Genomic DNA, 18280 nt, shown 5'->3' with positions numbered 1-18280 from the left:
CACGGTTAGGAGAGGAGAGCGGAGGCACACAAAGCAGGCAGGAAGAAATGACTCAGAAAGTGCAGTGGGGCCAGTGCGCTGCATCTTATGTGGTGCTGATGGGGAAAAGGATCAAATCACGAAAATATTCAACTCTCAGGTGGTGGCTTGTGGATCGAGCTTTTCCTTTTCAGGTCCTGATTCCTTGGCACTCGTCCTGCAGAAGGAATGATGACATTTTCTGGAAATTGATAGTGATTTTCCGACAGCTCTATTGATGTAAAACTCATATATCACATAAAATTAATTCATCTTAAGTGTACAGTTTGAGTTTTAGTAAATGTATACAGTTGTGCGACAGTCACCACAACACAGTTTTAGAACACTTCCAGCCCCACCCCCAAAAGTTCTCTCATGGTCCTTTGCCTGCTCCCATCCCTGGCACCAGGCCAACACTTGGGTTGACTGTAGAATTGCCTACTTTTGCCAGCATTGTCACTCCAGCAACCTGCCAACTGACCATTGACTTATCTCAGAGGGTTGGTCTCAGTCTAACGTGGAGATGGCGTAGCTTTGTAGCTATGCAACTGTTGATTTCTAAGTCAACATTTTCGCTCCACGACAAATGCTTTGGTGAGAACTGAGATGTCCTTACTCACTTCATTCAGAAATCACAGATGTCTGTTATATTTTCTGTCCATAGTGGGGGTCTTCCAGAATTACCTGTTTGTGTTCTATATTAGAGAATTTGGTTAAATGAAAAAAAGGAAAACACCATAAAAACCTTGCTCTTCCAGGATTAAGACAGTGATGTCAGCTGTTGTGTTGTTGTTTTTTAAATTTCATAATGTTTGATGTCCTGCAACTCCAGCATGTACAAATGCTAATCTGCTCCCCCGTCTCCCATAGAGAGGCCCGAGTGTCATCCTGGCAAGGTCCACTTTGCTTTTGACCATATCTTAAAATCAGAAATAAAAGGCATATATAATATAGACTGTATGGGTTCCCTTTTATTATCCAAGGTAGCACATGGAATGTGGGGTAGACCTAAGTACCCCCTTAAAGGTGGTTGAAGAAAAAAGTTAATTTATAAACCCCTCGACGTACCTCTAAAAAAATAATATGATAGGGACTTCCCTGGTGGCGCAGTGGTTAAGAATCTGCCTGCCAATGCAGGGGACATGGGTTCAATCCCTGGTCCGGAAAGATCCCACATGCCACGGAGCAACTAAGCCCATGTGCCACAACTACTGAGCCTGTGTGCCGCAACTACTGAAGCACACACGCCTAGAGCCCGTGCTCTGCAACAAGGGAAGCCACTGCAGTGAGAAGCCCATGCACTGCAGCAAAGAGTAGCCCCTGCTCTCAACAGGTAGAGAAAGCCCACGCACAGCAACGAAGACCCAACGCAGCCAAAAATTAATTAATTTTTTAGAAAAAGAATATGATAGAAAAAGCAGGATACAAAATTTAACATGCATTGTGCTCAAAATTCTTATGTTTTATGCGGAAAGGGAAGAGTTGAAGAAAATTACATGCACCAAAATTCTGCTGGTGGTTATCGATGGGTGCTAGAAAACAATATGGTTCTTCCCTCCCCCTCCCTGCCCTGACTTCTTTCTACTTCTCTGTATTTTCCTAATACAGCAGAGTGCTTTTATGCTTGGAAAAACTAAAAATAACCTAATGATTCCTATTTGCTTTCATGAGTCTTAGTATATTTAACTCTAACGATCAATATTAACATTCCTTCTAGCTGACCGGTTGCTTTGTCCAGTTACCATATCAGTTAATCAATGCCTCTAACACTTCTACTGTGAACTCGTCAGTTTGGAGATTCATGCCCAAGAAGTGATGAAAAGAGGTTGGCCTGTCTTACCTAACCTTGGGGTTCCCCGAGAGGAATTGTTCACATTTGGGTAGAGAAGCTTGCTAACTCAGGCTAATCAAATTTACAAGAAAGTTTAAGTCAGAATACCAGTTAATAAAAATGTAATGGGAAATGGAACTGTCACCTAGACTGAACTTTCAAAGCATTTTTCTTCCATTTTTACTACTTCTACTGGTAGCACCATCAGGAGCTGCATTTTAGGGTCTGGTGCGTAGCCCTGCTGTGTGACGAATGCCCTTCATTGCCTGTCTTCCAAGCAACCCTCCAAGGTTGACTTCTATCATTCATTCGTTTATTCTTAAGAATCAGGTTATCTCTGTGTTCTCCAGGTCACTGGCTATTTCCCCGCTCTGAACTGCACTCATATTGTCCCTTTTATTTCTGATCTAAACAACCATGAGACCTGGTGGGATGAAGGGGGACCTCTTGACCCTTGATGTTTCTTTATCTGCCTCAGCCCCCTCCCCAGACCCTGCCATCTCCAGCCACGCTCAGTGCTGTTACCAAACTGCCTGCTGATCTGATAAGCTACCTTCTAATTCAAACAAACTAGGAACTTCCGGTCGGCTGGTGGCTTGTGGTACCCACCAAGGCCCGGTGTACTTGTATCACCGTGTCATATCAGAACACATGAAATCCTATACTCATTTTAATTTCAAAAGACTCCGGTATGTGTTCAGGTGGATCTTCGCACTGCATAGCCAGGGAGAAGGCAGCGGTTTTCACTGTATGAAGAGTCGAGAAGAGAAACAACTGTGACTTTCTGGCTTCTGTGCTAAGAGACTCGGCTCAGAATGGTAGGGTTTGTTCAACTCTTAGTCAAGGTGCTGGGGATTCTTTCCAGAAGGATTCCGTTCTTCCCAGGGATTGTGGGAAAGGCAGGGCATGGGTGGCCACCCGGTATAACAGCCTGGGCCTCCTGGGACAAAACAAAGTAAGGGGCAAAGCACAGCAGCTTTATCGTTTGCCTAAGATTTGAGACCTTTCTGGGATTTAATGCGCAAAAATGAATGTTAGTTCTGCTGGCGTTTTCGGGTTACTGAGAAGTCAGTTACTGAGAAGTCAGTAACTTAGGGACTGGAAACATTTTTCAAAGCTCCAGGAGTTTCAAGTAGCAGCAGCCAAAGAAGGACTTGTGGTTTTTTATGTGGAATTTCGTGCTTATTAGATATGGGATTTGGTGAACCTTGACAATACGTATTGGGTATAGTGCGTCCTACCAGGAGTACAGTACCATCTCTAAAAATCCTTCAGATCAAAATAAAGAAGTTGGTACATAGCTCAGAGCTCATAATGGGAACTTCACTGGGGAATCTGAATTATTCTACTGTAATCAGAATTTATGAAACCTAATACATTATTTCTCAGAAATTATATTTCTCCTCTTCAGGACTTACACATATAAACTATATAAATATAGCCGTTACCCATTAAAGCTATCTTATATGTTCTTGTATCTGAGCTTTCTCTCCTCTCCAGTCCCAACTCTAGACAACTCCAAATGTCTGCAGTTTCAAAAGAGAATTTTGCATCATATCAATCATACATAAATCCATTTCCTTTATAAAAACTCAAACAATATAGAAAAAATTAAAATGTTTCTGACTACTACTCAATCCCACCTCTTCATAGACTGTGTATACTTTCAGAACTTTTCTATTCATGTACATAATTTTATATTTTGTTCTCAACATTCCTGGTATCATACTCTATTTTGTTCTGCAATTTGTCCTCGGCTGGGCGGGTCGGGGGGGTGGATCTTTCTATGTAGGCATATTGTTTTTAACTGCTATGGTTATGCCGTAGTGTATTAACCATTCCTGTAATGATTAACATTTACATCATTTCCGTTTTTCCGCTATTACATTAACTGTCGTGAACATCCCTGTATATAACTTTTTGTGAACTTGAGTATTTCTCCACAGGAGGTAGCAAAGAGTAGATGTGACATATTAAAGGATAAGTATGTTTTACATTTTAAATAGTAGATACTACCTAGTTGTCTTCCAAACTTTCGGTACCACTTTATACCCCTACCTGCAGTGATACTGCAGTTCTACTTCAGTCCTTTCTTTAGGTAAAGGTTCAAAGAAGCATCTGCTACTAAAATGCAAATGACAAGAAACCAGTTTGAAGTCCTTAAAGCCTGAAAATGAGTAATGTAGCTTTAAGGGTAGTTTTGCTGGAAGAAAGCAGGTCTGTGACATTCTAGGAAGCCAGGGAGCAGCTTGAAGACTTAGGACTCCAAGAGGTGGGAGTGGTGTTGTCAAGAAGATGATAACAGAGTTGCAGGATAACTAGCCACTGGGGAATGGCTGAGGCCATTGGAAGAGTAGTAGCAAAGAACTGTCACCCCTGGGCTTCCCTGGTGGCGCAGTGGTTGAGAGTCCGCCTGCCGATGCAGGGGACATGGGTTCGTGCCCCGGTCTGGGAAGATCGCACATGCCGCGGAGCGGCTGGGCCCGTGAGCCATGGCCGCTGAGCCTGCGAGTCCGGAGCCTGTGCTCCGCAACGGGAGAGGCCACAATAGTGAGAGGCCCGCGTACCGCAAAAAAAAAAAAAAAGAAAAAGAAAAAAGAACTGTCATCCCTACTTCAGAGTTAGGGGTGTGGGCGGGGAGGTGCTTTGCATACTCATCCTTCAACCCACCTGCTCTCCCCTCTCCCAACCTACTCCTTTTCTCCAAGAGCCTGACCTTGTGCAGAGGCCCTCAGACTTATTTTATGACTCTCCTTAGGCAGTGAGCCAGCCTCTAGGGGAATTGATGGCAGGATAGAGATCTCAGCCTAAGCCAGCTATCAGTCGAATTCTTTTCCGATAGATAATGACCATTTCTAAGACCAGACAGGCAAAACCACTTACCTCCCTTCCTGTTCCCAGCGGCATCCATTCAACACGTAAATGTAATGAAAAGCGTCTGAGGATTTTATCCATCCCGAAGCAATTTACAAACTCAGAATCCAGGGCAAACATTTGTTTTGTTCTCAAGAAGCTTTCTTACCTATTACTGAAAAAGGGGAAGAAGAAAAATTATTTCACTATCCAGTTCTAATGTTTAATTCATTTAACATTTAAACTTTGTAAAGAGAGGCTTATTTAAGACTTTTTAAAAGTTGGACATTTGAGAAATTGTAGCAGATGATTGTAACTGAAGTTTGAACATTTTCAACCAGTTCAGCATCATCCTTTTTTTCTTTTATAGGCTGAGCATCAGAACCATCTGGGGTCCTTTTCAAAATCCCAATACACAGGTCCATACTAGTTAAGTCAGAATGCCTGGGAGTATGAGAAACTACTGATCCAGTGGATAAGAGAAAAAAATCTTTTTGGTTTAAAAGCATAATCTCTAGGAAGTACAAGACAATAACGCAGTTAAAATAGTTCAAATACTTTAAGTCTTTTCCCTGTGACCAAAGAACGCCATGATGCAACAGACCTGTTGAACAATAATTTACAAAGAGATACAATACTAATTAAATTTGCCACATGGAGACTTTGAGGTGGGTTTTAGGTTATAAAATTATTGGGCACAGAAAGAACATGTTTTCCTGATATTGATTAAATTTTCTGGATCTTTTTCTTGATATTTATTACGTTTTCTTGATATTTACTACGTTTGCATGTGACACAAAGATAGCACAGTCGTGCTTTATGAACCTAAGAAGGTGTTTTTAACGAGAACTAGACAGACTGCTTAGTAAGCAACAAAGAACACTTAAGAGAACCTCATTAAGGATTTATGTGAATCATGGTTATTTTTGAAACTTGGGGGTGGGGGGAAGTAACCAGAAAGAGTCTTATTTGCACCACATTTTGTCCTGCCATTCGTGCACTAGATATTAATTTTATTGCACATGCATACTTCTACGTCCTTACTTTTAAAATTCTAGAGAATGTTCCAAAACTTAAGCCTCCCTGTCTCCATCCCCAGCTGGACTGGGTGGGATGCCTGTCCTACCCAGATCAAAGAGCAACCTGTTGCTCATTGCAAAGCCTCTTGCCAAGTGAGTCAGCAAGAATGCATGCGTGCTTCCTCAGAGCTGCTTTCTCCCGGGGTGGGTGGGGAGGAGGGGATTTAGCAACCTGCAGCCTCATGGGGAAGGGGGCTGTTTGTTCTCTCTCTGGGGAAGTAACTCACTCAAACCCCCTCCCTTGGCTGAGTTGCTTCAAATAGCTTTGAGGAGGGCCCAGTGATGTTGGCTTTTCCATTCCATCTAGATGGACACAAGAGTGTTTTGCTGCTGTTTTTTAGCTTTGCTTGCTTGCTTGCTTGTTTGCTGGGGTTTTTTTGTTTGTTTGTTTGTTTGTGGTATGTGGGCCTCTCACTGTTGTGGCCTCTCCCGTTGCGGAGCACAGGCTCCGGACGCGCAGGCTCAGCGGCCATGGCTCACGGGCCCAGCCGCTCCGCAGCATGTGGGATCTTCCCGGACCCGGGCACGAACCCGTGTCCCCTGCATCAGCAGGCGGACTCTCAACCACTGCGCCACCAGGGAAGCCCTGTTTGCTGGGTTTTTAAAGGGCAACTATTGATGCTATTAGTGGCTGCCCACTTTGGAAGTCTTTAGTCTGGACCGCGGCTGTGTCCCCTTTCTCCTGCTAGCCTGTCCCCCTCTCTGGACTGAGGTTACCTGCTAAGACAATGGTATGTGCTTTGACTCTTCCTGATCTAAAGGGAATAGAATTACCTAACTGTTCTAGGGCAGTCCTTTGGGGGAACTAACCTTGGGCTTCTGTCCAGCTGAAGTTGTATTTTGACAACGTGTCTTGGTCAGTGGTGATGAGTCTTTATAAAAAGTGAACTAGCGACTGAAATAGGGTGTGTGCCTTCTGCTGTATTTTCCCCTTTACCTTTCTTGCCTCTTCTCTTGTGTTCTTATCATAACCTAGATTATCACTACTTCTGTGAGCGTTCTCTGTGCTCTTCTTTTTTATCACTGCCACAAGAGCGGCACGATCTTATCTTTCAAAATATACTTAAGGGTAGAAAAAGGGAGAACAAGTTTAAGTAAGTTCATCTCTCAAGAAACCTAGTGTTTTTAGCCTTGTGACTTCTAAGTGTAGAATTCCACCCTAAGACTGGACTGTGTTTTGAATGTCACGCAGAACCTATCTGAAACTTGACTTGGCCTATTTGTTTCCTTTTGCTGTTGCTATTGTTGTCCTAAATGGAGGGAAACATTCCAGAGTTTTTGCGTATTTTGAGGGTATGGTTGAACCTTGTTTAAAAAAAATAATCCCTGAAGGAACCCTAAAGTAACTGATAATGGTGTGTAATTTACATTTATTTACATCTTCATGTGTTTCTTCAGGTCCACCTGAGAGCTGAACCCTTTGGCTTAAAAAGAACATGTCGGAGGCAAGAAGTCTTACAAGCATCTAATGGCCTCATGACTCACCTTTCCTCATGTCACCTCCTATTACCGTTGACAAGCTTCGCGTGTCTTCTGTTTGAACCTGCCTGTAATTTGCCTTAATCTTTCTGTTGTCTTATAGGACTGCCAGCCAGACTCCCAGAAATCATGTTGGTAGGATCCCAGTCCTTCTCGCCTGGAGGGCCTAATGGGATTATCAGGAGCCAGTCCTTTGCGGGGTTCAGTGGCCTTCAGGAGAGGCGATCCAGGCAAGTTGTGTGTGCTTCTCTGCTGGGACGCAGCTTGCGAGGGATGTGAGCCTTGGTGCTCTGAAGAGGGTCCGTGTGCATGTGGGCTTGTCACAACACTCACCTGTGTTATTTTCATCTCTTTCATGAAAAAGATGTAATGTTCCCCAAATTTCTATCATTTAGAATTCCTCCTTCAAACAAGATTTAGGACAAGCTAGCAATACATATGTATAGCTCTCCCCACCCCCACCCCATTTCTTTCAGCTCTGTTGATGCCTGTTGCCAGAGTGCCTCCAGATGTGTGAACCCATTTATCCTCTAACCAGTAACAGCAGATTTACCTTTAGCCACACATCTGTTGATACTGAGCATTTTCTAAAAATCTTTTTCAGTCTTTTATGTCATCCCTAACGAGGTTAAATGTGCTTTCATAAGTTTACTTGTCTTTTGTATTTATTTTGGGAATAACCAGTGCATTCACATCCATTGCCTATTTTGGGGGTGGATATTTACATATTTTCTTACAGAACAATAAAGTCTTTTTATATATATCCATTGTAACACCATATATTGTAGTCTTTTTCCCCCTAATTTTTTTTTTGTTGTTTGTTTGTTTGTTTGTTTTTGCGGTACGCGGGCCTCTCACCGTTGTGGCCTCTCCCGTTGCGGAGCACAGGCTCCGGACGCGCAGGCTCAGCGGCCATGGCTCACGGGCCCAGCCGCTCCGCGGCATGTGGGATCTTCCTGGACCGGGGCACGAACCCGTGTCCCCCGCATCGGCAGGCGGACTCTCAACCACTGCGCCACCAGGGAAGCCCTTTCCCCCTAATTTGAATTGCTACCGTTTTTTTTTTGCCTTTTGACCTCCTTCACCCATTTCTTCTATCCTGCCCACACTCCCTGCCTCTGACAGTCACCAATATCTATGAGTTTGGTTTTTTGTTGTTTTTCTTTTAGATTCCATGTATGAGAGATTGTACAGTATTTGTCTTTGTCTGACTTACTTCACTTAAGTGTGATGCCCTCGAGGTCTTTCCATGTTGTCACAAATGGCAAGATTTCATTCTTTTTTATGGCTGAGTAATATTCCTATATATATATAATGAATATTATTCAGCCATATATATATGTATCGCAATTTCTTTACGCATTCATCCGTTCATTGGACATTAGCTTGTTTCCATAAATCTTGGCCTTGGTAAATAGTGCTACAATGAACATGGGGGTGCAGAAATCTTTTTGAATTCATGTTTTCATTGTCTTTGGTTAAATACTCAGAAGTGGAATTGCCAGCTCATATGGTAGTTCTATTTTTAATTTTTTGAAGAACTTCTATACTGTCTTCCATAGGGGCTGCACCAATTTACATTCCAAGCAACAGTGCACAAAGGTTGCCTTTTCTCCACGTACCTGCCAACACATGTTATTTCTTGTCTTTTTGATAATAGCCATTCTAACAGGGGTGAGGTGATATCCCATTGTGGTTTTGATTTGCACTTCCGTGATGATTAATGCTGTTGAGCATCTTTTCACGTACCCTTTGGCCATTTGTATGTCTTCTTTGGATGTGTGTCTGTTCAGATCTTCTGCCCATTTTTTAACTGGGTTGTTTGGTTTTTGCTATTGAGTTGTATGAGTTCTTTATATACTTTGGATATTAACTCCTTATCAGATATGATTTGCAAATATTTCCTCCTATTTAGCAGGTTGCCTTTTTATTTTGTTGATGGTTTCCTTTGCTTTGCAGAAGCTTTTTATTTTTTAGTTTGATGTAGTCTTACTTGTATAATTTTGCTCTTGTTGCTTTTGCTTTCAGTATCATATTCAAAAAAATCATAGCCAAGACCCATGTCAAGGAGTATACTACCTATGTTTTCTTTTAGGAGTTTTATGGTTTCAAGTCTTACATTCAAGTCTTTAATCCATTTTGAGTTAATTTTTTATATGGTGTAAGAGAGGGTCTAGTTTTATTCTTTTGCATGTAACTGTCCAGTTTCTCCAGCACCATTTATTGAAGAGACTGTCTTCTCCCCATTGCATATTATTGGCTCCTTTGTTGTAAATTAACTGACCATATATGAGTGGGTTTATTTCTGGGCTCTCTATTTATTGATCTATGTGTCTGTTTTTATGCCAATACCATACTGTTTTAATTACTATAGCTTCATAATAGAGTTTGAAATCACCCCCCACCCCTTTTTGAAGCACATTCCATTGTATCCAGATTTGGGAGATTATTTTTGGTATGAAGTTACGTAGTCGATAAAGACCGACTCTGCAGACTGACTCTGGGGAGCAGATGTCTTTCAGACACAAGCTTGGGAATGTTAGTCTTCAGTTTCCCTAGAATCTCCCCTCATCTAAAATAGGACTTAGAGGAACTCAAGAAAAAGAACACAGGTAGTGAAATAGGTAACATGGAATAAAGTTCATCCTCAGTTTTTCTGACATGATAAAGATCTTACATTCTTAGGGGTCTTATGTGCTTTGACCTGTATTGTCCCCTTTGGTGCACACGGTAATGGCAGAGGAAAGTAAGAATTAACCTGGAAGGTGCACAGCAGACACCTACCAGACTCAGAGGTCACGGCTTTCCACTCAATAGCTGGGTCAGTGAGTAGTCTGGCCTCTGAGCTTCCTAATCAGATCAGTAGTTTGGGTTTAAGTTACCAGGTGTCCATCTTACCACTGTAGGCTGCCTCCCTGCCACTAATAGGGATGTTGAGTTTCATGTTATACCTAAACAAAGTTTACTCCATAAAAATAAAGCTTAAGGGAAGTCCCTGGCCGTCCAGTGGTTAGGACTCAGCGCTTTCACTGCTGGGACCCCAGTTTGCTCCCTAATCGGGAAACTAAGATGCCACAAGCCTCTCGGTGCAGCCAAAAAATAAATAAATAAATAAGTAAACTTTTAAAAAGTCTGTTCATCCAGCTGTGTGTGCTTTTCTTTACTTTAACACCACAGACATACCTTAGAGATACTGCAGGTTTGGGTCTAGGCCACTGCAATAAAACAAATATCATAATAAAGCAAGTCACACAAATTTTTTGGTTTCACAGTGCATATAAAGGTTATGTTTACACTATAGTCTATTAAGTGTACAATAGCATTATGTCTAAAAAAAATTGTACATACCTTAGTTAAATACTTTATTGCTAAAAAATGCTAACCATCATCTGACATACAAAGTTGCCACAAATCTTCAATTTGTGAAAAAACACAATATCTTTGAAGTGCAATAAAATGTGTTTATATACAGCATTAGCCCTTTGTCATGCTTATGGCCTTTTATTTAAAAACTATTCATGCACATCCCAGTCAAATTTAATAGACGCTTATGCCTAATGTCACATAGTGCACATATTTTTTTAGCTGAATTACATTCTTCTGCCTGTTCATTATTTCCACCTAGAAGTGTTTGTTCTTGGCTTCCCATGAGGTCTCAGTGATGTGACATGCTTTCACTCAGAGTGTACATTACCTGAATCCAGGCTTTGACTCTGGGTAACTGCTGCCCCGCAAAGCTTCCAGATTTCCGCAGTTAACTCTACCACCACAAAACTAAATGAAGGATGGCTCAGATCTGTTAATATACAAGGGAACGTTACCTTCCCCAAAAGACACTGACACAAACACAAGGTGATTAAAAGGCATTTCTTTGGTCAGATCGTTTTGGGTACCCAAGACTCAATGTCAGCTTTTCTTTTCTCTTTCCGTAGATGTAACTCCTTCATTGAAAATCCCTCTGCTCTCAAGAAGCCTCAGGCCAAACTGAAGAAAATGCACAATTTAGGATACAAAAACAGCAGCCCTCCCAAAGAGCCTCAGCCTAAAAGGGTGGAAGAGGTCTACAGGGCTTTGAAAAATGGACTTGAGTAAGAACATCAAACCTAATAATGCACTGAAACCTTTTTCCTTTCTAAAATGCTCGGGAAGGTCACAAAAGCTAGTCTTATGAGATAATTTTAGAATGTCTGTTTCTGTAGTAAGTGTTTTATTATTGCACCATAACTGAGGAAGCCTTAAATGAGTCCCAAAGATATGAACTTGATCGGGTTTCCATATCATAACCAAACATTGAAGGAGACCTGAAATAGTAATATGTTTATATTTAACTCTGTGTAATAATTGTATTTTACTTAAACACTGGTAGACAGGCATATCTGTTTTAGAAGATAACGCTGAAGAAGCGTTCTAAAACCTTCTGGAGTATATTATAGCAATGATTTGTCCAGAATAAAACTTCCCTAGTATGTGGTGAGATGCATACTGTCAGTGTCCTATGGAACTAGATAGAATTCTGTGAGCCCAGATCCAGGACTGACTCCATAGTTCTTGCCATTCCCTCCACATTGGTTTTTCTTTCCTGCTATGCCAGCCTCACAGGCATTCGCCTTTTTGACTATCTGGATAGTATCAGATTCAACTGCTAGATCTTTCAAAATGTGGAGAGTTTAGGAAAATGCAGAGCCTCTTCCCTGCCAGCTCTGTGCTCCACAGAGCAAGGTTCAGGTTCTTAATGCCCCCCCTTTAGAAGGGAAAGGTCAGCATCAGCATCAGATTCCACTTGACAGTCACAGAGTTCACGATCACGTCTCTCTTTTCTTTGCAGTGAGTATCTGGAGGTTCACCAGACAGAGCTGGACAAGTTGACAGCTCAGTTAAAAGATATGAGAAGAAACTCTCGCCTGGTAGGTACCATCTAATCCTTAGGGTGTTCACACAGTGGGTTTTTTGGTTTTTTGTTTGTTTGTTTGTTTTGGCTAACTTCTCTTACTGGATAGACATGGGGACAAGGAAGAAAGTTCAAGAAAAGCAGACCCAAGGGACAAAGTGCCATGTGCTTCCTGATGTTTATTTTAATGCTCAATATGTTCCTGTATTTTCCAAGCACGTTTATGCAGACAAACTTTGTAATCAGGAAAAAATACTTTAAAAAAGCCAACTCCCTATACTCCTCTTCCCAAGTAATATAAGGAAATGAAAAGTTGGGGTTTGCCTACCATATTGTTAGTACAGCATTTGGAACCCAGAACTTTCCTTTATATCCAATTTTTAAAAATTGTAATAGGTCAGTGATACCTGAGAGGAAAAGGAGGCTCAAGAGGTCATTGGTAGAAGAAATCGGAGGCGTCCTTGAGCCAGTTCAGCTACACACTGTATTGTTAGAGATGCTTGCAAGTTTCCTTTACTCTAATGAATTGTGAGGACTTGTCTGCTTGAAGAGGTGTTTCTAATGATTTTAAATGATTTTGTTAAGTTCTAAATGATATCATGCCTTAAAGTTTTAAGGCATCAGAAAGCCCAGGAAAAGTCTATGTATACGAGGTACACATATACATAAATAGCTGTTATCTTCCTTTTTTTTAAAAGATGTTATCCTTTTCAAAGGCTTAGAGGTTAAAGCCTTCAGAGAAGTTAAAAGTTTTAGATTCTAATATTAGAAGATAAATTGCTCCCATTTATGTGGAACTCAATGTGGAGTGGCCTTCAGAGCTTTTGAATGTCCCTGGCAGTCCTCAATGGCAACAAATGTTCCTTCTTGGAGAACAATCGTGTATGGATGGAGGAGCTTCCAGCAGGACCTCATGTTCCATAAAAACCCTCCTGATGGGTGATGTGGGCTTAGTGTACTGATTATACTGTGATATTGTGAGCACACAGGAATAAACTTGCTTTAAAAACAATTTGTGAAAAGCTTTCACCACTCTCAAGGGCTCTTCTTAAATGCCAATTTTTATGTGTTTAAACAGGAAGGCAAGTCTTTTTTTTTTCTTTTTTTTTTCTTTTTTTTGCGGTACGTGGGCCTATCACTGCTGTGGCCTCTCCTGTTGCAGAGCACAGGCTCTGGACGCGCAGGCTCAGCGGCCATGGCTCACGGGCCCAGCCGCTCCGAGGCATGTGGGATCTTCCCGGACCGGGGCACGAACCCGTGTCTGCGGCATCGGCAGGCAGACTCTCAACCACTGCGCCACCAGGGAAGCCCAAGTCTTTTTTTTAACACATATAATCACTGCTACTTTTTATGTTAAAAACATTTAAAAAAACATTTAAGTGGACGTAAATTTATGTGTCCCTCACTATGTAAGCGAGGAGAGCCCAAAGCAAGTGAACGTCTTAAGGCTCCCAGAAGGCAGAGAGGACTGGGTAGAATTCTGGAGACACAGAGTATAAATAAATATTAGCTCTTAAAAGTATTCTTACTATTATTTAAAATAACCCAGATTTACTCTTTTAAAGCGAATATCAAAAAGTCCAACAGACATTATGGGGCTAATCATTATTTCACTGACAATGCAGAAATGCAGACAAAATCCTTTGATTCTTATCAGTAACGGTTTTAAGGAAGATGTGTTTTAATCCAGATACTCCTTTTTTTTAATTTTAGGGTGTGCTGTATGACCTAGACAAGGTAAGTTATTGTTCTGTGTTGGGGAGTTACTGGGAAATAAAATCCTTCATCCTTGAGGAGAAGTCAGTGATCCTTGCTTAGGTACAGTAAGATCCTAGAGAAATTATGATTTTTCTAATCCTAGAAAAGTTCATGCTTTTATCTAATGAGGATGATGAAAGGTCATAAGTACTATGATCTACAGACCCAATAATGTGTTTAAGGTCACTTTTGTTAAAAAAAAAGTCACCTGGTTGCAGGGTTTCTCAGTGTTCTGGTTAAGTTTAAGAATTTCCCAAGGGTTTGAAGGTCCTTACCTGTGTTCTCTCTAAATGGGAACTATCATATTTCATCAAATGGAAGACCTCTTTGATTGGAAAACACATCATTATCTTATTTGCCACTAAGAAAAAGAGTGATTACAGCTACACTGTGACACAGTTCTTTCTTTTCACTTAACATATGTATTTTATACTTAGTGACAAAACTCTCTTAGGCCTATTTTAAATGTAGATATATCTTTTAAGTTATATATGATGCTGTTTCTTTCCACACATTTCTGTACATACGAGACCTTTAATACTGAATCATATTCAGTGCAATCCCTATCAAACTACCAATGGCATTTTTCACAGAACTAGAACAAAAATTTTCACAATTTGTATGGAAACACAGAAGACCCCGAACAGCCAAAGCAATCCTGAGAAAGAAAAATGGAGCTGGAGGAATCAGGTTTCTGGACTTCAGGCTATACCACAAAGCTACAGTAATCAAGACAGTATGGTACTGGCACAAAAACAGAAATATAGATCAATGGAACAGGATAGAAAGCCCAGAGATAAACCCATGCACATATGGTCACCTTATCTTTGATCAAGGAGGCAAGAATATACAATGGAGAAAAGACAGCCCCTTCAATAAGTGGTGCTGGGAAAACTGGACAGCTACATGTAAAAGAATGAAATTAGAACAATCCCTGACACCATACACAAAAATAAACTCAAAATGGATTAAAGACCTAAATATAAGGCCAGAGACCATAAAACTCTTAGAGGAAAACATAGGCAGAACACTCTATGACATAAATCACAGCAAGATCCTTTTTGACCCACCTCCTAGAGAAATGGAAATAAAAACAAAAATAAACAAATGGGACCTAATGAAACTTCAAAGCTTTTGCACAGCAAAGGAAACCATAAACAAGACAAAAAGACAACCCTCAGAATTGGGGGAAATATTTGCAAATGAAGCAACTGACAAAGGATTAATCTCCAAAATTTATAAGCAGCTCATGCAGCTCAATAACAAAAAAACAAACAACCCAATCCAAAAATGGGCCAAAGACCTAGATAGACATTTCTCCAAAGAAGATATATAGATTGCCAACAAACACATGAAAGGATGCTCAACATCACTGATCATTAGAGAAATGCAAATCAAAACTACAATGAGATATCACCTCACACCAGTCAGAATGGCCATCATCAAAAAATCTACAAACAATAAATGCTGGAGAGGGTATGGAGAAAAGGGAACCTTCTTGCACTGTTGGTGAGAATGTAAACTGATACAGACACTATGGAGAACAGTATGGAGGTTCCTTAAGAAAGTAAAAATAGAACTACCATATGACCCAGCAATCCCACTACTGGGCATATACCCTGAGAAAACCATAATTCAAAAAGAGTCATGTACCACAATGTTCATTGCAGCTCTGTTTACAATAGCCAGGACATGGAAGCAACTGAAGTGTCCATCAACAGATGAATGGATAAAGATTTGGCACATATATACAATGGAATATTACTCAGCCATAAAAAGAAATGAAATTGAGTTATCTGTAGTGAGATGGATGGACCTAGAGTCTGTCATACGGAGTGAAGTAAGTCAGAAAGAGAAAAACAAATACCGTATACTAACACATATATATGGAATCTAAAAAAAAAAAAAAGGTTCTGAAGAACCTCAGGGTAGGACAGGAATAAAGATGCAGATGTAGAGAATGGACTTGAGGACATGGGGAGTGGGAAGGGTAAGCTGGGACAACGTGAGAGAGTGGCATGGACATATATACACTACCAAATGTGAAATAGATAGCTAGTGGGAAGCAGCCGCGTAGCACAGGGAGATCAGCTGGGTGCTTTGTGACCACCTAGAGGGGTGGGATAGGGAGGGTGGGAGGGAGACACCAAGAGGAAGGAGATATGGGGATATATGTATATGTATAGCTGATTCACTTTGTTATAAAGCAGAAACTAACACCATTGTAAAGCAATTATACTCCAATAAAAATGTTAAAAAAATACTGAATCATAGTATAATCTGTTTGCAGATATTTTAAAGGGTAATTAAATTTAACGCATGTGATAATATTTATAACTCAAATGGAAGAGATGACACATAACCAACTATGATTATCTTGGGGCGTGCAGAGACAGTTGCAGTTGTAAAATGCACCCCATTTCAGAGACATTAAAATGGGGGGGGCGAGTTCATATTTGAGCTGATAAAATGTTATTATGAAGAAACTTAAGTATACTCCAATATGATACTGTCCTGCCAGAAATCCAGTGAATTCCATTTGGTTGGCCCCTCTTAATGTTAAACATAAGGATTCCAATAGCTAACTCAAGTTCGTCTTTCAGAGTATTTCTTCAATATTTTTTTAAAAAATACTTTCTAAGTTGATACTAGAGAATCTTTAAAGTAGCAACAGAGATAGGAGGAAAGTGGAAATAGTTAACATCTTCTGGTACTTTTGAGTATGAGATAATAAAGATAGCCACACAAGTCTAATCAGTAGAACTGTAAATGGCTGTACTTTTTCAAATTTCTTCTTTTATTCCAGCAAATTAAAACAATTGAAAGATACGTGAGACGCCTGGAGTTTCACATCAGTAAGGTAACTGATGTTCCTCTTGTCTTTGCCTGTTTTTCAGTTCTCAGTCACTGATCAATACACCTTTGGCCTGAGCATAGCCTCTAGTCCATGGAGAATTTCTTATCCAATTGACTCCTAAGCTGATTAGCAATTAAATCCTCCAACAGGCAGTAAAGTTGTAGAAAAAAAATAAGAATGGAGAGCCTGATTACCTAGCACATTGTTTACTCTGCTTCAGTTCAACAGATATTTATTAAGTGTTTCCTGTGCAGCGTGCAGGGTGCCTGGTAGAGGATGCAGTCTGGGTGTAGTCTGGTTAGAGATAAGATTAAACCAAACTGACCTACAAAAATCTTCACACTTGCCTAACTCTACATTCAGGTCCCACATACAACTTGGTACCCCCATAACCTTCTTCATGAAGGCCTTTAAAGTACTTAACAACAACTGTCATGTAGCTCCCTCAATCGTTCTCAAGCTCTTAGTTCCTTCCACTCTTCACATGGCTTGGTTTCCAGATTCCTTTTCATCCTCATTGCCCCCCTCTACGTACACCAGTTTGTCAGGGTCCCTGACATCCAGCCCTGAACCCTACAAGTAGTTGACTGATGGTCCCACCAGCCTAACGTGGAGTGGGACTATCCCCCCCCACCCTGCTCTGGACACTATCAGGCGGTATCAGTACAACCTAGAAACAATGTCCCTTTGAGGGCAGCTGGATCACACCATTGGCAGTTCCTGTGCTTATCTGCACCCATCATCCTGTGTTCCAAGTGGAGAGACTGGAGGTTTTAGCAGTTCTCTCTACTAGTGGTCAGAAGCCCCAGGTTTTAGTCCCATCTCTGCCACGTACTCACTGCGCTATAACATCTGTGTGGACCTTGGCTTTCCACTCCATGCAGTGAGGCTGGAGGTGCACACAGTCAATCTAGAGGATCCTAAGAATCCTTTCCAGTTGAAAATTCTATGATGATCTAAACATGTATATGCTACTGCCGTTGTACATTCCCATTCCCACTTTGAAAGATATTTATTACCTTGGCAAATCTGAAATTGCTCCTATTTCTGTTCAACTCAGTAAATAAAACAGGGACTTCCCTGGTTGGTCCAGTGGGTAAGACTCCTCACTCCCAGTGCAGGGGGTCCTGGTTTGATCCCTGGTCGGGAAACTAGATCCTGCATGCAGGCTTCAACTAAGAGTTCTCCTGCCACACCTAAGAGTCTGCATACCACAACTAAGATCCAGTGCAGCCTAAATAGATAAACAAACAATGACATCCATTAGAAGATATTTATGTGGCGGGCAAGCTTTGAAATTACTCTGTTTACTTGGAAAAATACCAAGAAAACAATTAGTGTTAGGTAAGAGTATTTATCCATCTTGTATCCATCATTGTAAGATATAAAAATCCTAGTGGTTATTAAAGGTTGGTAGTCCTCTATCTGCAGCATCTTGTGGATGGATCCCTAACAAATCCTAACGAATGATATTTAATTGATTAATCAGTTTATTTTGATGAGAGCTACAGCTGACT

The 18280-nt window shown here is 40.9% G+C and overlaps 1 protein-coding gene across 8 annotated transcripts in view; it reads left to right on the top strand.

Annotated features, from left to right (window-relative positions):
- RIPOR2 (RHO family interacting cell polarization regulator 2) overlaps nt 1–18280 on the top strand; it is a 210242-nt gene that overhangs the window by 146180 nt on the left and 45782 nt on the right. For all 8 annotated transcript variants that reach the window (XM_019945181.3, XM_019945182.3, XM_073810403.1 and 5 more), the window contains exons 2-6: nt 7364–7490; nt 11193–11348; nt 12086–12164; nt 13862–13885; nt 16713–16766. In XM_019945181.3, the coding sequence (XP_019800740.1) occupies nt 7364–7490; nt 11193–11348; nt 12086–12164; nt 13862–13885; nt 16713–16766 (440 nt within the window). The remainder of the gene's footprint in view (nt 1–7363; nt 7491–11192; nt 11349–12085; nt 12165–13861; nt 13886–16712; nt 16767–18280) is intronic.

This window comes from Tursiops truncatus, chromosome 10 (genome assembly GCF_011762595.2).
Source record: "Tursiops truncatus isolate mTurTru1 chromosome 10, mTurTru1.mat.Y, whole genome shotgun sequence".
Taxonomy (NCBI): Eukaryota; Metazoa; Chordata; class Mammalia; order Artiodactyla; family Delphinidae; genus Tursiops; species Tursiops truncatus.
The sequence above is the reverse complement of the archived record's forward strand: the minus strand, read 5'-3'. Positions and strand labels throughout refer to the sequence as shown.